The sequence below is a fragment of the Takifugu rubripes genome, chromosome 8 (assembly GCF_901000725.2).
Source record: "Takifugu rubripes chromosome 8, fTakRub1.2, whole genome shotgun sequence".
Classification (NCBI taxonomy): Eukaryota; Metazoa; Chordata; class Actinopteri; order Tetraodontiformes; family Tetraodontidae; genus Takifugu; species Takifugu rubripes.
This window is the reverse complement of record NC_042292.1, coordinates 6846490-6873407: the sequence shown is the minus strand read 5'-3', so window position 1 is coordinate 6873407 and position 26918 is coordinate 6846490. Positions and strand designations below refer to the sequence as shown.

Genomic DNA, 26918 nt, shown 5'->3' with positions numbered 1-26918 from the left:
AGTGCTCATAGTGGAGCAGCACTGACAGGGGGTTAAGCCTCTTCTCTGTCTCTTTGTCATTTTCCATGTATATATATGAAAAGCGTCACACATCTACACAGCTCCTACTGTCTGTTCATTCTATTGTGGCTCTAGACCGCCTCTCCTAAACTGTAGCATCTTACAAATTTTTGTTATTGAAGATCTGGTACTAACGCTGAATTGCACAACCATTATGTCCTCGTAATCGTGCATAACAAGAAGCAGTAATTTAGCAATCAATTCTCTATTCAAACATTAAAACCACTTCAAAATGGAAATATCATAAGTTTAAATGTTGTACTCTGGCAGGGGGTGCATAGTGTTTAGTTTGTTTATTGTAGGCACAATGGGTGATGCTATTTTACAAAAGAGAAGTGTGTGTCGGGGGAAACTGGGTAATAAACTGAAGCATGAAGAGCTTCTTTAGTGAAACACTCCCTCTTCATCCGGACTTGACAAGATGTTTGTGAAGGACCTGATTCACAGTCCATCACTTCTTTAACATAAACCTACTTAAAGCACAGACATGAACATCAGGATCCTGATAATGGTACCAACAAACTGTCAGGGTTTCTGAGTTGTGTCGGTCTTTGTCCTGCAGGGGGTGGTGTGGGGCACAATTGGTGGCAGCTGGCACTGCTGGCAGGAACACCTGTAGGCAATTTACATCGGGCTGCCTATTTAAGCAGGCTGCGCCTGCCTGTCAGTGCCAGGGTGTCTGTTTGTGTTGTGAGGTTGTCTGTTTGTCTTGTCAGCGTGTCTGTTCGTCTTCCTCGTCGTGTTCTGTGTTTCCTGGGGGGCCGCTCCAGCTTCGTGTCTCCTGGAGGGCCGCCCCTGTTCCCTGGGTGCTCCCCAGTCCTGGAGGGCTGCCCTTGTGTGTTCCTCATGGTGTTTCCTCATGTGGGCCTGCCAGGCTGGGAGATGTTTCCGGTCTACCGTGGGGGTGCTGTCCCATTGTCGACTCTGGCCTGGGTGGTTAGGGGGCTCTGTGCTTTGGTGTGGAGCCTCCGGTCTGTCTGGGTCGGGGTGGTCTTTGTGGCGGTACCACCTGTGGTCACGGACCGTGACCTCCCTCGGCCTGGTGGGCCTCCAAAGGTGGCGTCTCCTTCGCCTCAGGTCTCGGTGCCCAGCCATGTCTCAGCTTGCGTGTGTGTGTGTGTGTGTGTGTCCTTTTTCTTGATTCTCTTGTTTCTCTTTGCTGTTTTTATGCTTTGTGAGGCACTTTGTGCTACCTAGTGTATGAAAAGTGCCATATAAATAAAGATTGAATTGAATGTTCTTTGTGTGCCCCCTTCCCCCTGTAAATAAAGCTGTTTGATCATTTTACCACTGTGTCCTGGCCTGTGTTCGGGTCCTAATCAACCCGTCCGTGACACAAACAGTTAAACTTCATGAATTTGTATTCTGATGTGACTGTAAAGATGACAAAATTGCTTTTCTCTGTCTTCGTATATCTCTTTTGAGCAGGACATCCATGCATCCCCAATAGACCTTATCCACGCCCTAGGGCATACACGAGTGGACAGCAAAAGAAAAGAGGAAGTTTTTAATCCAATATTACCAGCATGGTGGCACTGCTGTGGAAAATTACTGTTTTTTGCATGAGGAAGATCAAAGTCAGTGGCCTTATTCTGCCTTTGCTGGTTAGGATTAAAGTTACCGCTGCTCCATGGACTCCTGATCACTGGGCAAGATCAAAGTAAATGGCACAAGCATCTGATCTTGCTCCCAAAAAAAAAAATCACATGTCAACATACCATCTTAAACGTCCTATTGTTGAAGATCTTTAAAAAAAATAGATATTCTATCAAGTTTGGCAAGCACGCCCTTCAGTGGGCTTCTCCAAAAGCTTAGCAATGATTCAGTTGGCAGCCAACTGTCCCTGCAGAGCACAGATGGATTAGAAACTGACAGTTCAGACCATGCTAGCGCACGTCAGAATGACAGATGTGTTGCTAAGGCCCAACACATGCTTGATGGAGGTCTCGGATTAGTTAGAACTGCAGCATAGTGGGAGCTGCGTGTATGTTCTTCAGAGGCTGAATCATGACGCCACTTCCAGTTCAGTCCACTGCTGAAAAGGCTTCATAGAATTTTGTTTCTTTTTAAAGGGACCTTGGGCCGATTGGGGATTTTTACCATCACTATTCGTTCATATCCACAAAATTCCACAAACAACCTAAATCAACTTTACAGTTTTCCATAAAAGATTATCACACAGTAGAAAGCAAATGTGCTGCGCTTTGCTTTAAAATGGAAAAGCCATTTCATTTACGTACTATGTCTCAAAGGGGGACGCCTGGCCGACTTTTATTTTCATCAAAGGGGAGTTTCGGGAGTTGTGCTGCTGGTGGTGAAAGTTTTGGGGCGGGAGGGGATTTTAAATCAACACACTAACTGATCTGCCAAAAATTTGAAAAAACAAAAACAAAACTATAAACAGAGCAAACACTGAATAAATTATAATCTAAACAACCTGGACTCAGGATAATTCCTGTAATTTTAGGTTAAGAGAGCAATTGAGCAGCGAGATCAAACACAGTGCTTGTGGCCCTGCCAACTGCGCCCCACTGGATTTAGGACCACTTGTTAATGTGTCAGATCTCATTTACAGGCATCTGTATCTTAATTATGCAGGAAAAACAGACGGGAATAGATGCAGGTGTCTACCCAGTCTGGTCACCTTAGCATCCCGGCAGATCCTCCTCTCACATTTTAATGGGGATTATACGTGCTATAAGGCACAAGGGGCATTGAGCAGCAACCTAAAGTATGTGGATGGTAAATAATGGGGATACTGATCCTTCAGACTGGGAACACCTATTAACACTAGTTTGAAAAGAACAGATTTCCCACCCTAATTGTTATAGGTCCTTACTCTTGTAAACTACAAATAAAATGTGATTTTTAAGTGCAGAAATGATAAATACTAGACTGCTATCTTTCAAATGGTAGGTCTCCTTTTGAGGCCTGACTGACATGCTAAGTGCTTGGAGTTTGTCATCTATGAGGTCTTTTTCTTTGATACTTCAATGAGACAAATTGCTGGAGGCCTTCTGCAATTATTATCCATTATGCATTGGCAATTACGATTGTTAATCAATTATGCAAGTAGTTGATATAGCAAAGGGGAGCCAGTTGTAGCACCGTCGAGGAGGGTAATTTGAATTTAAGCACCGTCTCCATGTGAATTTCTTCCAATGGAAAAGTTAATTGGTTGTGCGACATTTACACTAGGCAGTCAGATGAGAAGAACTGACAGTATAAGGACGGTGTAGATGTCAGATGCACCACATGGGTGCGAGTGTTACTCTGTGACAAATGAAGCCGCCTGCAGCAGAGTTTCTGCAAATGGAGGTTTGCCATTTTACAACGATTTATAATAACATGAATGTCATAGGCATCGCCAGTGAAGCAGTTTGGAGCTATCAGTGCACTACGGGAGTCGTTTTGGGGGTTGTTTTATAACTAAAAATGTTGCGTCTTTAAATTATTTAATTTAAAGGCAAATTTTTCATAAATAACTGAAAAAGAAGTGCGGCAATTTCCAGTGAACACTTGTGAGTGGATAGTAATACATGCAGACGAGGACTTGGGGTAGTAGGACGATACAACCATATAAATTGAGGCATTTGTCTGTTTTAGCATTTCTAGTTAAAAAGGAAGAGCACTTGGAATATTGGAGCCATTATACGGTCGATAGTGTCAGATATGCTTTAAAGGGTTAACTAGTCCTAAATAATGCAGCAAGCAGATGGATCAGTCCTATAAAGATGTTCGACCTCGGTATCATCCTGAAGCATGTTTCTGCAGTCTCACTGTGCTGCAGGAATTTTATAATTCATGGATTGGGTTTGCCTTCAACTCTTCTGCCATGTCCCCAAACAAATGAACATTTGCTGGGATTACAAGAAAAGCACAATGAGCCCCGGTTTCAGACACTTTAATCTGGGTTGGATGCCACTTGGTTTTCCCTCGTTTTTACGCCTTAGTGATGTTTTTTTTCAGTCAGCAGTTTCTAAATCTGTAAGACTATCCAAAAATTATGGACTGTGAGCAGATATTTCCAGTTTGTTTTGGCGAGAAGACCTGATTAGAAACTGTTGTTTGCTTGCATGGACAGCTTAGGCAAGGATTTTGGAGTCTCTTGCCTGAAAGTTCCACGGTGGTGAAAATTGAAAGAAATCTCATGTGGGATATCGAGTTCAAATGAAACAAGTTTATCAAACTTCTCTGATAATAACATGGAGCCTTCACCACAGCTATTTTCTATATTGAGACCTCATGAACTGGAGTGCTGAAATCACATTTTAATAAACCAAAAAATAATTACGTCTATATGTCATTCCTGCAAAATTTGCTCTGGGAGTAAGCGACGGCTGTACTTGTTTAATTTAGCTGCGTGAATGTCTGTCTAACTCTGCCTGTAAAAGATGTAGAAAGGTGCACATTCCTAAAAGCCTTTCAAAAGCTGCCCCTAAAGCACCGTGGGAGGTTCTGTCATATGTTAGGCAGCTTCCCATCACCCATATGTTGTTGCCATATGCCATCAGTATACGACACCATCTCTGGCAGTTGTTGTGCGCTACCTTGATACATGCAGCAATGATATTGTCAGGGGATAAAAACATCCATCAGGTGGAAAAATGACAACCTATTCATGTATTATAGGAAGTTTGTGTGTGTCCCGCATCCTTGTCACACACAAACGCTGGCTGTTGAGTGATACTCATCACATCTTGATGAGATTCTGACTGTCTGAGCCATCACTGCTGACAGGATCTGCATCCCCTCCTCCTTTCCCCTCCACTTCCTCTCTCACTGCTGGACCACTCTATTGACGTTCAGTCATCCTGACAGATGTTTCAGTCACCTGGGATTAAAAATGAGAGAGGGGAGATAGATGGTATCCATTGTGAAGGTGCAATTTTAAAATGGCCTGAGATGGCGTGAATGCCTCCCAACCACAATAAAACATGCTGTCAATTGGAAGCAGCTAAAGAGATTCAGTGTTGAGCTTTCATTTTTAGAAACAAACTTTGACAGCCGTTGCTTATTTCATAGAGATATAAACAGTAGGGGTTTCTCAAAAAGGTCACCTTTCAGGTGTAAGATTTTCTGATTTCACATACTGGTGTGTTTTGCTCATCCCCTTTTCACATTCTTTAACTTTGACATGTACACATATTCCAAAGTGCCATGGAAACTCCTTGGAAACACATTTATACAGAAATGCTGCCGGGGTCAATGGCCTCTTTTTATGGAAAATTCTCTTTCCCGTAGTTTTCAGCATAGACAAAATAAAGAACTGTGCCTATATTGTTTTTAGTTAAAAAATACTCCAGTTTGACACGCACATGGCACATCACCATGTGTGTCTGTTTACAGACATGAGTGTAATAGACCAGTATTTCATTAACCAGTCCACTGGGCTGGCTAATAATATGACTTATATGAGGGAGGCCTCACCGGTGTCTGCCAGGCTCTTATCAATATCAAAGCACGTGTTGTCAGCGCCTCTCATTTATTCCCAGTGTGGAGCTCAACATAGGTAATATTTGCAGTTCTAAAGAATTTTTCTCTTGTATGGAATCATTGGACTCCATTCAAAGACAGTGCTTAATTTTTGAAACTGCTTACTTTCGGTCGCCGATGGAGTCAACTTGCATAAATCTACATGTAAAACAAGACAATCGTTTTAAAGAATGACTCACTTTAGATCTATATTCTGAGGGGATTACTTGATTATCATTTGGCGCTGTGAAAACTTTGCCAATAAAAGAAAAAGGCCCAACATAAACTTGTTCCAGAGCTACTCCCTTTAAAAGTTAGAGGGTTTTTCAGGCTTACTGCTGCAGCTTTTGATTCTACATTAGCACCACAGAAGATGAGCCAGGAAATACTCCTTCATCCTTAAAAACCTCATCCTACTTACTATAATCAAAGTCTCCTCACCCAGTTTTTTTTAATTGATTCCCTGTGGAGTTGAGCTACACACTGGCATGATATCAGAGATCCGGGGCTCCCTGAGAAATAAATATTGCTCACAGACACCGAAACGCAAAGTTTAAAAGGTGGGAAGATGTTTTTATAAAAGCATAATCAAGCTGTACCACAAGAGCTGCTCTTCTGAGCTGATGTCACACAAAAACTGAAACATTAGTGATCACAAAGGTGGAAGCAGTCTCACTGGAAGGGCGAACACAACACTGCAGATAAAGACATGGTCCAAAGACATCTGTGGCTGAGATATTAGAGAAGAAATTCCGGAGACCTAAAGCATGTAGAAGACTCAATTTCAAGGTATTTTAAAAGTAAACAGAATTTAGGAGGTTATGAACACATTGTTTATCTGAGATTTGCAGGTGCCTGATGAACCTGAAGGCGACAAAACAAGCTACAGATCCTTCATCATGGACAACGCAGGTGTCTCTCTTTGATTACATCGTTCATTCAAGGAGGATGCTCCCTTCAAATCTAAAATGCAATTGAATCAGTGCAGTGAGAGCAGTCAGCGGAGCAGCACATGTGGTCAGTCATTGTGCTTTCTACCTTTTAACATAGCCTTGTTTATTCTCAAACACTAACTCATGTTCAGAAGCTGCCAAATTTTATATCATTAAATGCACATTACACTTCCACGTCTCAGATGTACTTGAGCGAACCATCTGGCACTGCAGTGAGAGCGGTCCATGGAGCCATTTGGCCGTTATATTTTAGGCTGACTATTTCTCATTTTCTGGCAAAAAACACAGGAAATATGAAAAGATACGCCCTCGGTGCAGGACTGGAGGGTATTTATTTCAGTGTGGTAACAACTCAACAGCAAATACATAAACGCTGGTCTTTGGTCTCGACAGATCAAGGGTGTCAAAATCCAGGCCTCGAGGGCCATAATCAAACCGGCTTTTACCTGAGTTCCCACTCGCCTTGGTGAAAGCTGTTTCTGCCTGGCTGGATTGCAGCACTCGGGGACTGGGTTTCAACTCCGCAGCTGTAGATCAAACCGCCGGATGTGATACATGGATGCGATACCTACCACCTCTAAAACTGCCCCGCAGATTATCTGATAATGTGCCGACAGGTCAAAGCCGTATAAAAATGGTACCATACACTGCTGCTTTATACCTCATGTCTTTGTCACATTTACTTTACCAGTGCATATCTTCTGATCATGTGTGCCGGGGAAAAAATGCTTATTGGAGCGACCCTGCTGCTTGGAGACTGACTGAGGGGGCAATGCTGTGCACCCTGTCTGAGGATACAAAAGTGTGGATGAGAGATTCGCCGGTGTCCTGCTTGGCTCTAGAGAGATTACCAGCAATTTATTAGACTCATCCATTTTCCTTACTAGAACACAGAAAGGCTAAGCTGCAGTTGGGGTCTTCTTTGCACCATCATCAAAACCTATATATATATATATATATATATATATATATATATATATATATATATATATAGATAGATAGATAGATAGATAGATAGATAGATAGATAGATAGATAGATAGATAGATAGATAGATAGATAGATAGATAGATAGATAGATAGATAGATGATGCCATCTTGTTTTTGCTCAGAGAAAAGGAAGGTTGGCTGCCTTCAGATGTGAGCACAGATATACAGCTGCTGCTTTGAGCTGAAAATGGGGCAACACATCGGAGCATCACAAGTCCCAGCTGAGCCATAGAGCGAAGTGAATAAACTGAGATAGTGAAGGCTTTGACTGTATTTGTTTGTACAACTGCATAGCGAGCACCATGTTATTTAATTGGCTCATTTGCAAACTGATGATACACATTAACAGATAATGGAATGGCCGTATTGAAATGCACATCACAACTGCCCTAAGTGAAACGCCGGGGATGGTAAAAACAATGTATTTCTTTCCTGATAACTCAAATGTACCCTTCCCAGTTAAAGGAAAAAGGCTTCAAAGGCTTTGCAATTGTCCTGTTAATAATGTTGCAGCCTAGGAAAGCTTCTCAGGCACAATTCCATCAGAAAGAAATGTATTGATTAAATCATCTGTCAAAGGGTGCCCCCCCTAAACAAAAAGAATGTACTGCTCTTAATCTTTGTCTGCCTTTTTTGGAGGGAAAAAAAGGCCACTCAAGCCTGGAATCAATACCCTGGGGAAAAGAAATATGGTAACAAAACTGAACTTCATGTGATGTCAATGCATTAAGTCGGTTAACAAAACAAAAACGGGGTTTTTTTGTCCCCTGTCCTAAGGCCTGAAATAGTTACCATCTGCTCCAACAATTTCCTACAGTGCTGTGCTTGAATTTCTCCCAAATGAATGCTCAGATGTTGCAATTGCTGCCTGCCACCATGGTGCCACAGTCTGGGGGATGCTAATGAAACATGAGGAGGGTGCTGGAAGTTGACAGCAACATTAGCCACGTCTAATCCATTCAATTCCTATTATTTGAAACAATGGGGAGCACAAACAATGCATCCAACTAATGTATCCTGCAGCTAAAGCTGTTTCATGCCAAACCTCTGGAGGGGGCGAGTGACCACCGGGGGATGACAGAGTAATGAACACAGGCCGCATGCTGGGGAAGTCAGAAGAGGTTCGCATTTAAAAAGGAAGAAAATTTGAAAGCAAAGCGTGGTAAAAGCGGTTGATCACATATTACCGGTTAGTGTGGCTGAAAATTAAAGCTTCAAGGGCATACACAGCTTCATTGACTTTTAAAAAAACACTATAAAAAATAATTCTAAGCAGCTAGATGGGTACTCAATACCCACTCGGGTCGTAATCTTCAACACTGGCAAAAATATTTCTGGCCTCTGTTATTGAAAATAAGTATAATCACAGACTGGTGGTACATTCAGAGAAGTTTCAAAACCAAACTCTTCAAACATTCTGTCCTGAGAAGGATTTTTTTAATTTAGACTTCTCACAATGGGTCACAGGCTAACCGGCATGGAAATTCTTCCACATTCTGTGTTTTATGAAAATAGGAGCTTATAAATCTGCTGAGACGATCTGTGCGATTGTGCAGCAACACGTTCCTTCTTGACTTGCGAAACAAAAAGGCAAAATACCGCTGAACTGAATCCAGAGGGCTTTTCATCTTCCAGAGATCAAGGTCAAGGGTTATCATAAAGCTCCATGTACATGTCATGTACATATACAATACTACAGCTATTGGTCCCTATAGGTGGGGAAACCAGAGTAACCACAACATTCACTATTCAACATCTGATGTCATCGGCTCAGTGCTTTTTGTAGACTTCACATGGGCTTTAATCATGGACCTTTATCATACCACAAACTCTGGTTCATAAACTTCATACCCTTCGACTGAGCTCCTCCCTTTGCAACTGGGCCCTGGACCCTCTGTCGGACAGACACATATTACTGCTCTGCAAAATATCGGGGCTCACATGTTGTCCAGTTTGCGTGCGACAGTGCTCCGATGCATCAGCAACAGCAATGAGTCCAGCAACAGTGAGGAGGTGGAAGATCTAGAAGGTCGGTGCAGCGAGAATCACCATCAGATTTAAGATGAAGGAGACAATTATGGACTTTTGAGTGGGCAGTCACCTCCTGCTGCACATCTGAAGATGTGTGGTCTCCAGCTATAGATACCTTGGCGGCCACCTGAGTGAAGAATCCAGCTGGAGCAACATCACTTTCAGTCTGGTCAGGAAAGCCAACCAGCGCCGCCACTTCCTCAGGCGGCTTAGGCGTGCTGGACTTGGTAGCGCAGGCATCACCTTGCCTTGCAGATGTGTGCTGGAGCATATATAATGCTCCAGCACCACTGCGTGCCATGGGAGGTGCTGAGAAAAAGACACGCATAAGGTGATTAAGGCTGCACAAAGGACTTCTAGAGTCAGCTTGCCCACAACAGAGGACATTGACACCTCCAGATGCAGGAAGAGAGCAACTAGCACCAGGACGGACCTCACTCAACCAGCACCCACAGTCTTTGTCCCTCTCCCCTCAGGCAAGAGGCTGCGGAGCATAAAACTGGACCACCAGTCTGAGGAACAGATTCTGGAAAGAAGCTGTAAGACTGCTTAACTCTGGTGGGGCGGTGTTAATAATGGAACCCCCTCCCCCTCAAATGCAGCCCTTTATTTATTTATTTGTTATCATTATCAACTATTTAGAGTTACTTATTGCTTCTATGTTTAGAATTGTTATTTATTAAACTCTAAGTAATAAATAATGCAGGACCTGGTTGCATAATTTTGGTTCCATCTGATGCTCTTGCATGGTTTGCAAATGACAAAGCTGCTTGAATTATTTCAACATTTATTAAAAAGTATACTTACAAAGACAAATCACCAAAAGGGATGTAACCTTCCTCAAACCCCAAATCTACATAACTAACATTTAGAGAATAAATATTAGTTGATAATCTCAGGACCAAAACATCTATCAAGAAAGACAGACATAAAATCGGTAGTGCAGCCAGTACTGTGTTACTATGGTTACAAATTAATCTGGCAGTCAACAGAAATGAACTCAGATGCAGAGATAAAGCCAACTTTAACAGAATCAACTTGTTCCTCCAAAGAGTGGAAAAATGATCAAAAGTATAATAAAAACTAAATTTAGTAATGTAAAATCTAAACTAAATATCACTAGTGGTGGGAGGACAAAAACAGATAACTGAAAGATTATAAAAATCCAAATCAAATCCAATCAAAGGATCTAAGCACCAGAAACTGTCTAGACTGGAGGATAACCAAACTAAAGTGTAAAAAGTAAAACAAATATTAACAACAATTTAGCAGCGCTTTAAAAATGGAGGCTCTGCAAAGTCTTTGAAAATCTTACAGTTACAATGTCTGTAGCAGGAACAGGGATGTGGACATTTTATTTCTTTATTTCTTTATTATCTTTAATAGGTTTAATGGTGTGTAATGGTGGTGGGTAATTTTGTACAGTGCTGTACAAGGCTGGTGTGTATGACAGGGTAAAACACCAGGGCAAGACGCAGACCGTATATACGCAGAGTTTAATGGGGAGGGGGCAGAAACACTCGGGAGAAGGGATAAATGACCTGAAACGAGGAGAGTTGCTTCTCAAAATCAAAGAGGGAATCACAAGACAACAGACAAAACCTCACGGGTGTGACGGCGATGCTTTCATGACATGGATGTCACGTGAATTTGAGAGTTCAAAACAACGCGCAGAGAAAACTTAGAAGACGCTCCAGAAAAGCTTTCACAGTATCAAAGCTTTGTACCAAAAACTGCTAATTATGCAACAAGCAGCCCAGACAGATTATGTACATACACGTCTCATCAAGGTGACTTGTACGAGGACGCCGAGGGTTCTCCAGGGGGGTGGGGGGGTTTACTGACACAAAGTCCATTCCCTCATTTACATACAGTATGCTGCGTCTGACGCCGCCTCGGTGCCTCCATGATAAATGAGTCAGATTGTGTGCCAGTTTTCATTTAATTACGTGCTTTTTGGTCAAATCCTCTGAATGAATCATCTAATTAAATGCAAATGTGGAAGGAAAGAGTTCTCTGTTAGAACATCAGTTGCACCCAGCAAGAATTTGTTTTGTTTATTAGAAATGACGCAGGAAGATGAGCCAAGAGAGAAGGAATCGCATGAGGAGCCTCGGTGAAATGAGCTCGCCACAGGGCGCTCGGATTCCCAAAAACTGAATCTTGACCTCCATCTTCCAGGCTGTGAATAAGTAACAAGCTCCCGGGAGAAGAGCACCAGAAAATACATCTGTTTTATGTTCGGCTTTTATCTTCACACACAGGCAGAAAAGTGGGTTCGGCACCATTTCCTTCAGTTATTCATTAATTAGTGTCAGCAGCACTTTGACTCCGTCTTGATTTTACCAAAATGCATCCATTACAGCAAATGTGCCGGGGTCCCCCGAGTTCAGTTGCTTTCATTGTATCTGCAGAGACTAAACACTCTACCTCTCTTTTGAAAAGTCCAAGAATAAATACTGTCCATTTTCTGCAGTATAGGAATCAGTCGAGGATGGAGGCCATTGTGTAATTTCTCCCACTAGAGGTCTGTTTTCCCCCTAAAGAATCATTGGGGTGTTTTTTTTTTTAAATCTAACCAGGGACTCAGTTGGATTAAATGGATCTTCACTGCGATGGGACAAAAGATCGATGGAGCGACACACCACTGTTTCTGAACATAAGACATTATTGATTTGGTGGCATTGTCAACCACAAACAAGCAAAAACATAAGATCTTCCAATTATCCTGTACCGTGACAATTTCACTGCCAGTCATCCACAGCAGAGTGACAGATGCTCGATGCCATCAGTGTAGCACCAACACAATGTGTTATTAACCAAAAAGGAATCAGACAATAGCAAGTCAGTGTGTGAAAACAGACCTGACAGCAGACATTTAACCACCACACCAGGCTGCAACAGTTACAGGACATCATCCATTCATACCAACGGCTAACTGAAAAATACATGCCGCCATAAGTCAGTGACATATTTAAAATACTTCCCGAGTGCAGCTGAAGGAATATGAAAGCCCATGGAAGGGCAGTGACCCCCTGGAGCTGATGGAGGAGCACGTGTGGGCGTGAAGATCACACAGTGCTTCCCTGTAATCTCCATCTCAATTAGACATGATAATTCAAGAGGGATAAATAGTATAACGGTAATGCTGAGGCCGTCTTTAAAAGAAACCCCTTGTGATCTTGCCAAAGCAGAGCGCAGAAGACAACGCTGCTTATCGATGTGCAGCCATGCTTGTTTATATGTGGCAGCTCCAAGATAAGATGTGCTGCCTTATCTCCTGCTGAGCTATCAAAGGATCCAACACAGGTTTAAAGAAGCATTTTGCTGCCTATTACAGCCAAATCCCAGAAATCCTACGTCAGGCTGTGATTTTTCAAGATGGGAAGCTCGTAAAAACATAAACATAAATTTTTCACAGCTCTCCAACGTGCTAAAAATAGAAGCAGTCACGAACAAGTCCACCCAACATCTTCCACTGATTAAGAATTCTGACAAAAAATCTTTCATGTGTGGCTGATGAAGCTCATTCCTCATCACAGGCCTCAGTGTTGACACTTATGTGTTCCCTGTGTTTCGCACTTAATTATCTCCCCGTACTGAGCAATGCCTCAGTTTTCTATGGACCATGCAGCTGATGGAAAAACAACCTTTTCTATATCTTGGCTGATAACTACAGTCTCATTTAAAGCAACTACCTGCGGCACCTTGTCACATGATGTAAGCAGGAAGCTGCAGGCTGACAGCTACGATCGGAGAAAACAGGAGGTTTCCGACATTTCCTCAGCAGTCTCCGAGGCGCTCTGGCATTTTCATGTGCAAGGCATCTGGTTTTTGTAACCTCTTTAGCAACTTGGAGCTTTGCATCCTGCTCCTCTTGATCCCCTGGGCTGTTTGTTGCAAAAACATTTCAAACCAAACATTAGATTAGACCCCAGAGACACAAACACCATTGCAGCAGGAACAAATTGGAAAGCGAATGAAAGAGAAATCAATTATGCTGAAACCCCTTATTAACAATTAGTGCTGGTGAGGGGCCTTTCTCTTCCTTTTGTTGGGGTTGATTGTGTTGAAAACTGCTGTCATAGGCAGCTGGGGTTGTTTATCTGTCTATTGTCTTTGATGCTGACTGTCGGCACCCAAAGCGGAAAAAGACTTGACAGGGGACGAAGTTACACCGCAAGGTCATGAAGTTAAATCCTTGTTGGTGTCGACTGTTCTTAAATGCTGCTCCAAACATGAGATTTTAGTTCTAAAATGGAAAAAGCACAGAAATATTTTTTATTTCTTCTGTTTAAATCAAGCTTTCCATGATCTCTCTTCTGAACGGGGCAGAATATGCCCAGTGTTGCAGCCTTGAATTCCTGTATTGCTAAAATTCTTTTTTTTTTTTTAAATTTCATTATATCAGCAGTATTCTGTATGTTTAATGACCCACAGGAAGCTCCAAAACTCAAAATCTGCCCTTTTCCCAGCACTTTTATTGCATTTTATCTATACTTTCTCCTTTTCTTTACCCATGGCGCTCACTGGTTTTACTGCAGGAAACCAATTACAATAAAACAGCCCAACATGCACTCGGTGAAGAAATGAGTTCTTTCTAAAGGTTCAGATTAACGTTGCTATGAAAGATCAAGAAGGTGGCACGACACACATCAGGGAACTGAATCACATGAAGGTGAAACTGTTAATAAATCATAATAAATCAGATTTTTTACAAAAAATTATCCCACAATTCCATGGTGTTAGACCTCCGATCCTCCCAGTATTCTGCCCAGTTAATCGTAGTATCCCCACCTCTGAACTTTTCCATACGGAAAAAGATAATTGGGTAAGAATATACAATTAAGCAGATCAAAAATGCTATTTACGGATGAATAAATTGACCAGTAAAAATTCATTTTAGTGAAAGAAGCAGCTTAGGGAACACAGTCCAGTTCATTTATCTGTGCAAAGAACATGTGTGAGCTTTGTGATCCACCCAGGAGGGCCCTTTAGGCCAAGCCGGGTGAGTGACCCTTACATCCAATCCCAGCTGTTGAGAGGCTGGCCGGGCAATGATGAGCAGCTGGCTTTGTCACATTAGCTGTGACCACGTGCGACCTCAGGGTACCTTGGCAGGCTGCTGGCTGACTGAGAGGCCCGGGAGGAAGCTCGAAATGGGAATCGGGGAAGCAAATGAGCCAGAAAAGGGTGGTGGGGGTGACCAACACCAGAAAATGGAATGATGGTGGACCACAACAGAAAGCAGGGGCAACATGGTGCACTTGTCTCTATGCAGGCTGTCAGGGAGCCAACTGAAGCAGATGTTACATGTGGATTGGGCGACTTGGATGCTCCAAAAAAAAAATAAAAAAATAAAAATAAAAATAAGAAATGCTAACGAGCGTCTGCTGATTCACTAAAACTGCAATACTGAAAGCGCAGCACGAAAAATGAGCCATAAGGTTAAATTTACAATAACCAATTTGTAACTAGTTTCTCCTTTAAACTAACACCAACATCACAAATATTGTGGGAATCTTCACTTTCCCACATTTCATTATGAGCTCTTTATGAGAACCCCTTGTGTCCTCGCCCTTAATAAACAGGATGAATAAAGTTCAAGGACAAGTGAGGGAAACAACAGCAATTTCAAAAAGAAGTCTATAATACTGATGTATTAAGAGCTAAGTGAGGAACAGCACTTGTTTTTTTAATCCAGCGGGTGCACCTATATTCTCTTTCAAGCCCACCGTCTCACTCTGTAGAGGCACCATTACTGCTGATGTCTGCAAGAGACAGAAAAAACCATGTGGGAAGGTCCTCTTTCAGTCATAAAGAAATATTAAGACACTCATTTCATATCGGATTAAAAACAAAAATCCATACATATTCAAAATCTTTATATAAATAATTAATCAGCTTGAATCTGGAATGAGCCTGGGTACACGCAGAGAGAAAATAGCCGCATATTTTTGCACAGCACGACCTAAAATGACGGCTTACAGAGACTCGTGAACAGAGAACGGTGAAATTTAACGAGGTGGATTTAATTATATCCATTACAAAAAAGTGCCTCCGTTATCTCAAATATCCCTCTCAGATTTAAGCGCATTATTGCCCATTAAAACGTCTTTCGGAAATCCTAATGGTGTAAGGCTCCCACACAGCTCTTTCCATTATCCTGGAAGTAAGTTGGGAAGAAGATCTGAGGCTTCGATGGAGTCAAAACAGACGACGGCGACGAGCAGCTACCATTAAATCCTGGCTAAGCCACAGCCGCGCTAACTGACTAACTCTTGTCTCTGGACAGCGGACGCCTCGTATTGATAAAGAATTAATGCAATGCGTTAGGTTTCTGCAGGTTTCTCAAACTAAAATCTGTTAATTTCGCAGTCAAATGAGCGCTTCACATTTTAAGAGGACAGCAATAAACACTCTGCAATACACCATCACCCCCAAAATCTTGTGATATTACGTGGAGTGCTTTCCTACACACAACCTGTTGTTACAATTCCACTAATCAGATTTGCAGCGCAAAGCCAAATGGAGGGTTCCCTTCTTGACTACCCAAAAAGGAGGTGAAGCCATATGACCATCCTCTCTGGACAGGCAGCCAAAATACCAGTAATCACATCTGACAGCGGCGCGTGAGAGGAGAGAGCACTCACATTTGGCACAGTGCTCAAATGTCATTTCACCTTCGGCGCACACTAAAAGGTGACAGGCGTCATCCTCCGTGCCAGGACGAGGAGTTGGCTGGAGGGGAGATCCCCGGGAGAAGCCGACAGAAAACAGGCTGTACGGCACCGTAAAAAAACGCCGTCTTGACTGACAGAGCACCAAACGATCTTATAATGATACGTAATAAATGCCACTCGGGCGAGCCCGATGTTCGGATGCCACTTCATAATTAGATAAGATCTGAGGCCAAATTGTTGCTATGATGAGATAATGTGCCTGAATCAGCGGCAACAATCCAATAAAAGACTCTGTGTCATCAGCAAAAATAACACGGAGAAGCATCATTTCTCCTGTTGTGAATGGTTGAAGAGGCTTTTGACTAAAAGGGAAACACATAAAATGGTCCATTAAATGCCACCTAAACACGACCACCTAAAAGTACCATAAAGTTTGACTGTACTCCAGCTTTTTATCGATGAAACCAAATTTAAAGTTGAAAGCAGTTTTCCAATAACTGCGCGTTCGGAACACTTCGAGGTACGATAAGTTCGTCTGTTTGACCTCTGTCCGGCTCCAGAGGACGAAAACCATCATCACCGAATGGTGTTGGTGACTGATGCGGCAGAGAAAGGAGACAATGAGATGAGCAGCTCGCCATCCATCATCGTTTGGAGAAGGTCAGCGCGTGGACGCCGAATCCGCTCCGTCCCTTCATGCCAGTGTTTCAAATGAATGTCCGTTCAGCTTTAGTAGTGCCAACACGATGGTTACACATCCCATAACGCTGAGGGGAATATTAAGTTGACCTTCATTAGGATGATATTCTCTAACACGGATCTTCTCGTAGGTTCTGTAAGAGCAATAATGCAGAATGATATTGATTATCACCATTTAATTAGTTTGACCTTGCGGGTTCTTCATTAATGTTCGGATAGGGATTCAAGGAGGGACATAACAGAAAGTGTCCAGTATTTGAATGGCCTTATCCAGCATCTGCTGCAATGACGCCCGCATATCTGCACTGGTTAATTATACACGTACACATGCAGAAACACATTAGTGAAAGTTCACTTGTAGTTCAGCCTAAACCCTCATGTCTTACAAAACTTCTATACGGACATCTGTCCTTGAATGTAGGGTTGTCTGTTTAAAAACAGAGCGTCTGTAAAGCTGTAACACGCAGGTGACCCGTGCTCTGGAGCACAAGAGTCGGCTGATTATTATCTGGGAGATCATCGCGCGGCCCTTTAACACACAGGCGGCCGTACATCGATGCTTATTACCTCTCCATAGGAGCTTATATTGTTTCCCCTGGTAATTGACCGTTCGATCATTAGCGCGACAAACCAAACCAGCGGATGGATGACAGCGCAGCCCGTTGAGATGATGGCGAAGAGCCAAAGAGGAGCCTTTTTAAATGTGACGCAGAGAATTTGTGCAACCTCAGTGCTTCTCAGGAGACTGATTGTGGCGGTTTTACTGCTTTAAACACGCTTTTCTCTAATGTGTTTTTAGCTGCTAAATGCCATCTCACTTTCTGAGCTACAGGTGTGAGGAGAAGGATTCCAGGTCGATTCCACCTCTGTTGTGTCCCACTGTTCAGACTTGGACCTAATAACCAGGGAAGAACCAATAAAAGCCATGTTTTTCTGGCAAATGTTTTCTAATTTGCCAGTTTGGCAGGTTCCAAGAAAACGCCCGATTCAGGAGAGACGGCTGACAGCGTGATGTCAGAGGTGATTTGAATATGACTTTCTAAAACCAGCTAACAGTGATCAGGACGGGAATATAAAATTTAATTAAGAATCCAAACACAGCATATTTCCACACTATCATGGCTGAAACGGTGCCAAGAAATGTGGAAACTACTGAAGCTCCAAACATCAGAGGGTTTGAAACGGTGACGTGCAGCTCGGTCACATGGCGTGGCCGTAACCCCATCGAGGACGTGAATACAGACATTTCATCTCGACTGGATGCCTTCCTTTGATAGTCTTATGCATATTCATTAAGCATGATATCCACCAGAAGGTTGTTATCCATAAATGTCACTCCATAATTAATTAATCCTGTCTGCTGGTTGCTCTCCCTGCCTCATTAATGAGCCAAGACTGGCCGATTGTATCCACATTATTATGTTTAAATCCACCATTCTATGGCAGATTCACATGCCAGGGTATTCCACTTCATTAGCGGCAGGGAGCGCCTGAAGGGGCTGTTTTGACAGCCTGGTTTTGATTCCTCTTTCAGAGACCTGAAACACAGACTGGACTGGAGGATCACTTTCATCTGGAAGTTTACTCACACACCATCAAGAACTACCTTCAATAGGTAAATCCGGTCCAAGGGGACATTATGGGGGTAATTTTGGGCTGTTTAGTAAATTGATTTTTAAAGCTTTCCCAGAGGTGCATCTATTACTATCGGTTTGAGTTTTAATAAAAAAATCCAATGAATTTGCACAAAACCTAATTGAGTAACTCAGTCGCATTAGGCTAATGGAGAAGAGGACCGCGGCTGAGGAACGACTCACAAATAGTTTGACATTTACCCCGATATATACACACTCAATTACTGGCCGAGAATTTTCTCCTCAGGCTCTGCTTGGTTATGCATGACACTCTGCAAATGCAGTGATAATCTACAGCAGCTCTGAGGACAATGTGACATGTACCCGCTCACATGTAGCCAGGCCGTGTGCTTAGCGGCACAGCTTAGCATGGAGTGAGATAGTGTCGTAATGGGCGCATGCACGTCAAATCCCCCATCGTGGGCTGGCTGTAAAATGTTCTTGAAGGAAATTGCTAAATCTCGTCTTGTGCGCCGTCACCGCCGATACGCTCATCAGCCGGATGTATGAAACTGAAGTCTAAATTGAACAACTTGAGCTGATGGGCTGCATTGTGAGAACAGGGTTTCTGATTTGAATTGTTTCCATTTAGGTCCCCTTTGCATTCAAATTGAATCCTATAGTGGTTGAAGAAAACCATTCCCTTAACTGATTCACTGGCTAAGGTTTGGATGTAATGGGGCCGCCCCGGAATCAAAGAAAACCCAAGCATGATTATTTTCACTTCATTGAGAGAGAATTAAACTGAATAATATAAATAATAAACCTACACATTTTACTGTGTGATTCAATTTGCCATTTTTATGAGACATAAAAACGCCATTTCAAGGTACAGTGTCTTATGTGGGTGTGTCAGGCTATAAAGCCAATTGTGAAGTCAAATTTAAAATAACAATACCAGCAAAATAACAAAGAGCTGAAATCTAATCAACGATGCAGAAAGATGGAACCTAATACACCAAATAATGTATCGATCACAGAATTGATCTGAACATGAAGACGGAGAGCTATTTTTATAGATAAGACAGGACGTGAGCGTGGTGGGACCTACCATGACTGTTGGAGGAGAAACTGGTTGTAATTAAAGGTTGTCGTCAATTGATGCTCTGTCTTCTCCTGGAAGAGATCAGGATTTGGCTCCTTCTTTCTGAAGATAAGCTAATTTAAAACCAGGCTCCATCGTGGTCCCTATAAGAATTAAATGTCAGATAAGAAGCCTTTGACTGGAGCGGAAACGTCTACTTCATTAATCCTAAAAGCAATGAATTAGCATTATTAGCTGTCTAATTAAGCTTGGTGCTTAATTAGCACTCAAACAACTCTTAAAAAACATTGAAGTTGTAGAATGTCTTTAAATACCTTTCTAATATTTTCTGCTATTTAAACAACAACTTTTAAATATTCTGGCATCGTACAGTTAAAACGAACGATTATTTACCACGTCCGGTCCAAGAAACAGGAAGTCGACATCAGAGCCCACTTAGCCTCTTAGCTTAGCTGAGGTTTCCCAAATAGGTGCTAAAAAAATTATATAAAAAATCCACGTTATCAGAGAAACTGTGTGTACTGCTGGTAATGATTCTGGTGTTAGCACGTCTTCAGTGTTTGATTAAGATTAGAGGGGAAACATCCATATATCTGATTAATCCATCCTGAAGTATTACCCAAATTTATTCAAAGCCACAGTTTGTGCACACAGCACACAAAACAGCAGCTCACCTTTAATTTATTAGGCAAAAAACTCATTGATTCACCACTCTCAAGCACAAAATCCATGCATTCAGGATTGATGTGTGCCAAATGGCGCACGGAAAGTTCTCCACCGTTCAAGGAAATGTCCCTTCATCCAATACAAAGTGTTTTTTAGCAGCTTTGCTGTACAAGCACAGACTCAATTATGTCTCCAGCAGGCCTGAACTCTGGAATGAAAGAGCCCCGAATCACAGCTCACAGATTATGTGACCAGCGGTCCTGACGTCCCCCAGATCTCCACTGTGTATGTGGGCGACTGAGCTGCACATGAGCTCGTGGGTCTTTTTTAGACACCTACATCACTTTAAAGGCATTAGCCTACAATGTCGGGTCATTTTGAACTAAAAAAAACCCTCCTCCCTGTGTCCTTGAACACCCAAGCTGCTCTGCAAGCAGCCATAAAGCTCCCATTGGTCACGTGGATCCAGCCTCTTCACTGCAGAGCTGGTTGGGGTCAAAAAACATTTATGTCTTAAGGTTCCGTTTCAAGAAAAAAAAAAAGATGTGCTGGTCAAATTTATGTTAACAGCTCAATAATTAAAGTGTCCATTTCATCCTGCATATTTTCAACAAAATTACACAAATTACGCAAGTGCCAATGAGGATAATAAGTAGAAATTCATGATAATAAATCTGATTTAAGGCTACAGCTACACTAAAACACTGGAATCTTCTTTCATAAACTCCTCCTTTGTGTTTTTAAACCTCCAGTTAAACTGAAGAAAAAAGAAAGAAAAGTATAACACTGCCTTTCCTGCCAGGACAAATTGTTTTTGAAGGTGAATTAGCTGCTTCCAGCTCTCATTCTCTTTCACTCACACGCACACACACACACACGCACGCACGCACACACACACACACACACGCACACACAGCCGCATGTACCTGCTGCTTCCAATCATCTGCGCTGTCAAATTAGAGATTAGGTCCAGTGTCTTCCGGGGGAGTCTGAAATGGAGCAGATTGCAGCGGCGGAGGGATGCGCCTGCCAAAATCGTTCCTCTCAACAGAGACAAACGGGCCCGTTCGTTGTGGGATTCTCCAGGGCGGGAGAAGAGAGGCGTTAATGGTGGGTGATCTCTCTCTTCCTGGAGTCCTGAAACTTCTGTCTGACTTGAGATGAAGGCGGCGTCCTCATCAGGGAGTCTCTGTTCGAGATTAGAGGAGAAATCAGACTGCAGGTTTTACTGCACCTCCTCTGAACGTTAATGCCGTAAAAATATCCCCCTGTGTGAATCTGCGTGTCATGTCGGTTTATCGTAGACCACCCCCCCCTCCACTACAACCTGTAGCGGACTTCCAGGCGACCATGTTTTGGGCAGATTGTCCCCCCCAGCATCCCGTCCTGCTCCCCTAGAGCAGCTGATGCTGCTCTTTGGTCTTCTTCAACCAAATGAGACAGTGTTTGATGCAGACTCTATTTGAGCCCCTATGGGAAGCCAAGTTCATGTTTGTTGCTCTCGTTAGCGGCGGCCCCTCCAGCCACAATCCAACAGGCAACCTGCTGCTTCCCACGACGCCCGAGAAGTCTTATCTGCCGACTTCAAATGGAAGCCGAGCGGGGGAAGCTTTGTTAACAGAACTTGCTGGCTTCTCCATGCTTCTCAGAATTTGGTTAATTCCTCCTTTGAGCAGAGCTTCACCAATTTATTTGGCGGCGTTATCTTTAAAGACAGTCAGCTGTTACCAGGGAGGCCCAGATTCAGATGCAACACGGTTACTATTAAACTCTGGACTAATGGAGGTTCAGAATAACCTTGATTAAAACACAACTCTCCTCTGAAAGGGGGGGGGGCTTTTCAGAAATGAAAAGCTATTAAAGCTGTGTCTTTGTAGAAAAGTCCTCAGACGAGACTGCAGCTCATTAAAGCACAGATTATAATTAAAGGTTCATACATGGAAATATGTAACAGTGTTTTTCCCTCTTATAGTCACTCTTGCAAGACATTACATCACAGTATGGCTGGTTTATTAAAGAAAAAGTATTTTATTATTTGGGCACTATTTAAATCACCGACAGGAACGAGGTCTCCCTAAACACAAAAATATCTAGTTTAAAATTTAAATCATGAAATTTAGCTGTCGGCTGCAAATGGATAATTTTAAAGAACACCTCCACTACAAAATACATGTATGTTCTACATATCAACAGACAAGTGTTTGCATGTCCAATGTCTTGCTTGTTCCCCAGCCAGGCCATTTCAAAGGCTCCAGAGTCGGAACAAAATAGCGAAATATAACAATACAGTACTGGGAAACGCGCAAACCTCACGCCCGTGTGCGTGCGTGACGTCACAGGTGGTGAGTCTGCTGTCTAAAACCTCAAGAGTTTACAGAAGCACGTAGTGTTTCTCGCTGAAGCGTTTAATACTTCATGTAAAATTAGTTTCGCCAGGAATTTAGTATTAAATCGCTTACCTCGGAGAGGCGGAAGAACACCTGTCGCTTGTTAGGGCGTGATTAGCTGCAGGTGCGCCACCTACTGGACACCATAGGAAGTCTCCCAGTCAAAGAGCATCGTGCAAGATTTATCTGGCTCTTCTGTAAATAATAAATTATCACACTTCGAAATAATAAAAAAAAGTTACTTACATTAAGAAAAGATAAAAATGGCCACAGTGAATGATGACAGCTCTTGTTTTTCTACCAGGACATGTTTATTTACAGCGGCAAATGACAGGAGTCACAAGTGTTTCCACAGGTACGTACAGAAAGACATCAATAGTTCCCACCTCCTGCACAAAGCACACAGCGGGGGTCAGTCCAGGAAAGATGGGGGACAGAGGGAACACATACTGTACACTAAGTTCAAATACGCCTGTTTTACCTCCTACAGAAAAAAGGACAGAGGCATGGTGACAGAGAAGGGAGGACGAGAGGAGAGGGGAAAGGGGATTTCGACTAATTGTCAAATACAAAAAAACATGTACAAATCTTATAGCCTCCAGGCACTGTGCTCCCATATTTACAGTTGTCACAACAGGCAGCAGGACCGTTCCACAGCAGGACCATCCATTTCAGGTATGCAGGTACAAGGGCCCACTATGAGAGAACCGAGCACTGAGAGGTCTGAGATAAAGACCGGCGGAGTCCGAGAGGTAGGGGAGGGTGGCGAGTGGCGAGGAAGAGGCAGTGGTGGTGGTGGATGTCTGTCACCGATTCAAAGCAAGTTGGACCTCAACGGGGGACTCGTCTGGACACTCGCAGGTCCATATATGGGACATGGTCATAATGCTGCACAATGCACCATGGAACTGAAGAGAGGTGCGCTCACTAATACACTCTGATTTATAAACTTTAAAGATTAGCAAATAAATTATATGAACCAAAAAAAAAAAAGCACTGTAGAAATTTACGACGCCTTCGGTCTTTAATTTAGGACAATATACATATATATATATTTTTTTTTCTTTCTTTTTTAAATTTGCACTGAGAAAAGTTAAAAGATGGACCCACAATCAAAATACTGTTGCAAATACATTCAGCATACATACACTAGACCTGATTGATGAAAAGAGCATGTTCACCCACTCGTGTATGTCGACTCGCGATAGCTTTATTCCCCCCGAGCGCCTGAGCTGAGTTCAGGGACGGTGGACAGAACTGATGCTAATCCCATCCAACAACTGGTAGATGCTAACTGTCTGTGTCCACGCATTAGCCGGGCTCTAAGTGCTTTTTGTTTCCATATTCGCAATCTCAAACAGCATGTTAGACATGTTATCGTATGTTTGCTACACCATATTCTGTTGAATGAGCCTAAACTGCATCTATGTGGAAACACAGTTACACATTCATGCTGAGGGCTGATGTGGACTCATGCATTGGATCAGTCGGACAGGGTACGGCGACCCAAACCCTACATTTGACCCCAAAAACAGTGCATCGTAGTGTGGTGTACTACAACAACCGTGATCGACTGGTTAAAAATGTATTTCCAGCCAAACACATATTTTGTTTGTACAAAAACAGCTAATGGTCGTCTGCTTTGATGACCTTGCACCAGATACACCATCACCGAGTCTGTCCATATGCTGGAGCTATGAAATGGCATCAAGTCAATGTCAGAAGATCAGTTTTACTGAAGATCTACCAGGACAGCTACAGTAAAAGTGAATGGGGTCCAGGGTTTGTGTCCTCACAGATACTGCAAAACAAGTACAAAGCATTGTGTGATGAGACAGTTCACCACATTACAATAAGCCCACCATTTTGGGCCCGTTTTTACTGCACTCAGACAGATTCCACAGGTTCACTGACATGTTCGATGGCAAAAAAAAAATCAAAATAAAAAGTGGTCGAGACCTAATGCTAATGTGGTGGTCTTAACCACCGGAGCAGGGCCGAGCCACAAGGGGGGGTTGAGGGGAAAAAAAGGCACACTACCCCTGTCATTACTTTCTGAATCTAAATGCTGTGAAACAGCTTTAGGGTACAGATTTGAAGAAGGGAAAGCAAATGTGGAGGGGTCAAAAAGCAAAATTACATCATCGTTGAACCTTGGACTGAAACACAGCAGAAGGAGCAGAGGGGTAAAAAAAAAGCTGCATCAGCAGCGCTGAGAAGAAAAGGAAAATCCTGTATACAGCAAAGCCTGTTGCATTAAAAGAAAGACAAATCTCTTCCAGTATACTTAAATAAAAGCTTCGTAAAATACTCTTTTCTTTTTTCCCAAGACCTATGTACAGAACGTGACAACACCAGCGAGGAACAGTGATCGAAACCAAGGAGCAGAACGGAAACAAAGAGACTCGGAGACGGATCTCTGACTGGTATCAAATGAAATCCAGTTTGTCCATTTAAAACATGCACGACACACATGGATTGAGTCCTCGTCAGCATCGTTTGCGCACGTGCCACGAGTCTGTTTTCTTTTTTCCCTACTAACAGCGACAGTTACTACATGACACCATTCAGGCCAGTTGTGCAGGACATCTCTCAACCTCGAACCAAACTGTACATCAGGCCACCGGACACTGAGCCTCTTTTCCTGTGACACAGATTCTGGAGCGAACACGTGAATAAATCCCACGGTTCAAGTTGAAGAGGGCCAACAATATTTACTGTCGATATAAAAATGATATGCCAACACCAAAATCAACGCACGGGTATGGTTTTAAAGTGTTCAAACCGCAACACAGGCTGGCTTTTATTTGTCTTTTTTTAATTGAAGCAATGCATTTTCCTGCACCTGGAGCTAATCAACCAGCCGCGATGCCTCCAGAATACGTTAAACACCCGAGACCAACTCCAAATTCATTTCCATCCTAAATACGTCACACAGGAATTGTAAGGAATCGTCAGAGTTCCCAGACACCTGTGTGCTTGAAACACAACACTGAAGTATTTTTCCATGTGTGAACTACACTTGTGCACTGGGACACACACCACAGTTTGTTCTGGTGCGTTATGACGAAGCAGAAAGGGCAACTCCCCAAAGCAGAACTGAACACTGAGGATGACAGAAACAGGTGTGTTTGGTACAAGAAGCAGGATTAACAGCTAGCAACATCCCCCCCCACCCTCCTGCTGCCTCCAGACACCAGCGCACATGAATGAGAGTGCCGTACAACTATAAGTTAGCATCTGACCCGGCACTAAAGGCTTCAGAAGCATTAGCAACGGTTCACACAGGCATAGAAGGAGGTGACTGGGTTGGCCAAACTGAGATGACATGTCCTCTTCCCCCCACCCTGTACAGCAGCTGCAGGGGCCGATCCTCCACTGACAAACTGGTGACATCAGAGACAAACAACTGGGAATCGTTTAAGTGGGGGCAATACTGCCACCTGCCACTAGAGGGCAGCAGTGACAACCAGCTCAATGTGTTTTGTGATTGGCTGAAACCATCGCAGCGTCTTCCAGCAAGGACGGGGCGTGTGCGTGGAACAGAGCACCAGCGGCACAGTAGTGTTCTTATCTTCTTTAAAACAGACGGCCAGAACAGGAAAAAAAATAAAAATAAAATCTGAACAGTGACATGAGACAAATTAAATACAATCACTGAGCAACAAACTTTCCACTGATGGCACATTTATCACGCCAGGTGTCTAAAAGGTTGACCCTTACTCTCTTTCCTTTTTCTTTTTGTTGTTATTTATTTTATTTTTTTTGTATTTACAAATGCCGTACATTGGGGCATTGATATAAACAGAAATCATATTTCACTCCACTAATTTCCAGTGTAGAAGATTCTCTGGGATTTGGTCTGATGATCCTAATGTTCTTTTGGTGGTGGTGGTGGAGGGGGGGTGATGGGGCCGAGCCTCCTTACGCTCTGCTGTCGTCCGGTTTCGTGAGGATGCTGTTGTCATTGTGCACTTTGATTTCAATCGTATCCGGCTTGAGAGACTCTTTTCCATTTTCTTCCTTCAGCGGTAATTTCCTGAGGAGGAGGGGGAGGAAACGCAGAGGTGAGCGAGAGACCCGAAGCTCCTCCTGAACTGGCAATGATGCTGAGATAAAAATTTGGCATTATTACATTTGCAAATGAGTATTTGCTAATGTAAGGAATGATGACGTGACGACATACAGGACAGAAAATGATGTATGAGTGATCCACACGTGCAGGTTTCCCCCTCCGTGTGCTTCCTTGTTTATAGCATGGCAGCATAAAAAACTTTCATCTTAAAAGATTGTTTT

The 26918-nt window shown here is 42.9% G+C and overlaps 1 protein-coding gene and 1 long non-coding RNA gene across 6 annotated transcripts in view; both read right to left on the bottom strand.

Moving 5' to 3' along the window:
- Window positions 1–3948: 3948 nt before the first annotated feature.
- On the bottom strand, window positions 3949–22783 carry LOC105416775 (uncharacterized). Of its 3 annotated transcripts, XR_964704.2 has the most exons (7): window positions 22695–22783; window positions 21162–21424; window positions 19963–20042; window positions 19576–19712; window positions 9579–9817; window positions 9419–9499; window positions 3949–4894 (listed from the first exon to the last, which is right to left on the bottom strand). It is a non-coding gene; the product is annotated as an uncharacterized lncRNA (long non-coding RNA). The 3 variants fall into 3 exon arrangements; XR_964703.2 differs by lacking the exon at window positions 3949–4894 and having other exon boundaries at window positions 8898–9499; XR_964705.2 differs by lacking the exon at window positions 3949–4894 and having other exon boundaries at window positions 8898–9499; window positions 9624–9817.
- Window positions 22784–22920: 137 nt separating this feature from the next.
- The window catches only part of LOC101075009 (neural cell adhesion molecule 2), a 61492-nt gene continuing 57494 nt past the window's right edge, over window positions 22921–26918 (bottom strand). For 2 of the 3 annotated variants that reach the window (XM_029840634.1, XM_029840633.1), the window contains one exon: window positions 22921–26661. In XM_029840634.1, coding sequence (XP_029696494.1) covers window positions 26605–26661 — 57 coding nt within the window. In that variant the 3' untranslated portion in view covers window positions 22921–26604. The remainder of the gene's footprint in view (window positions 26662–26918) is intronic. The other variant, XM_029840635.1, reaches the window with a different exon arrangement.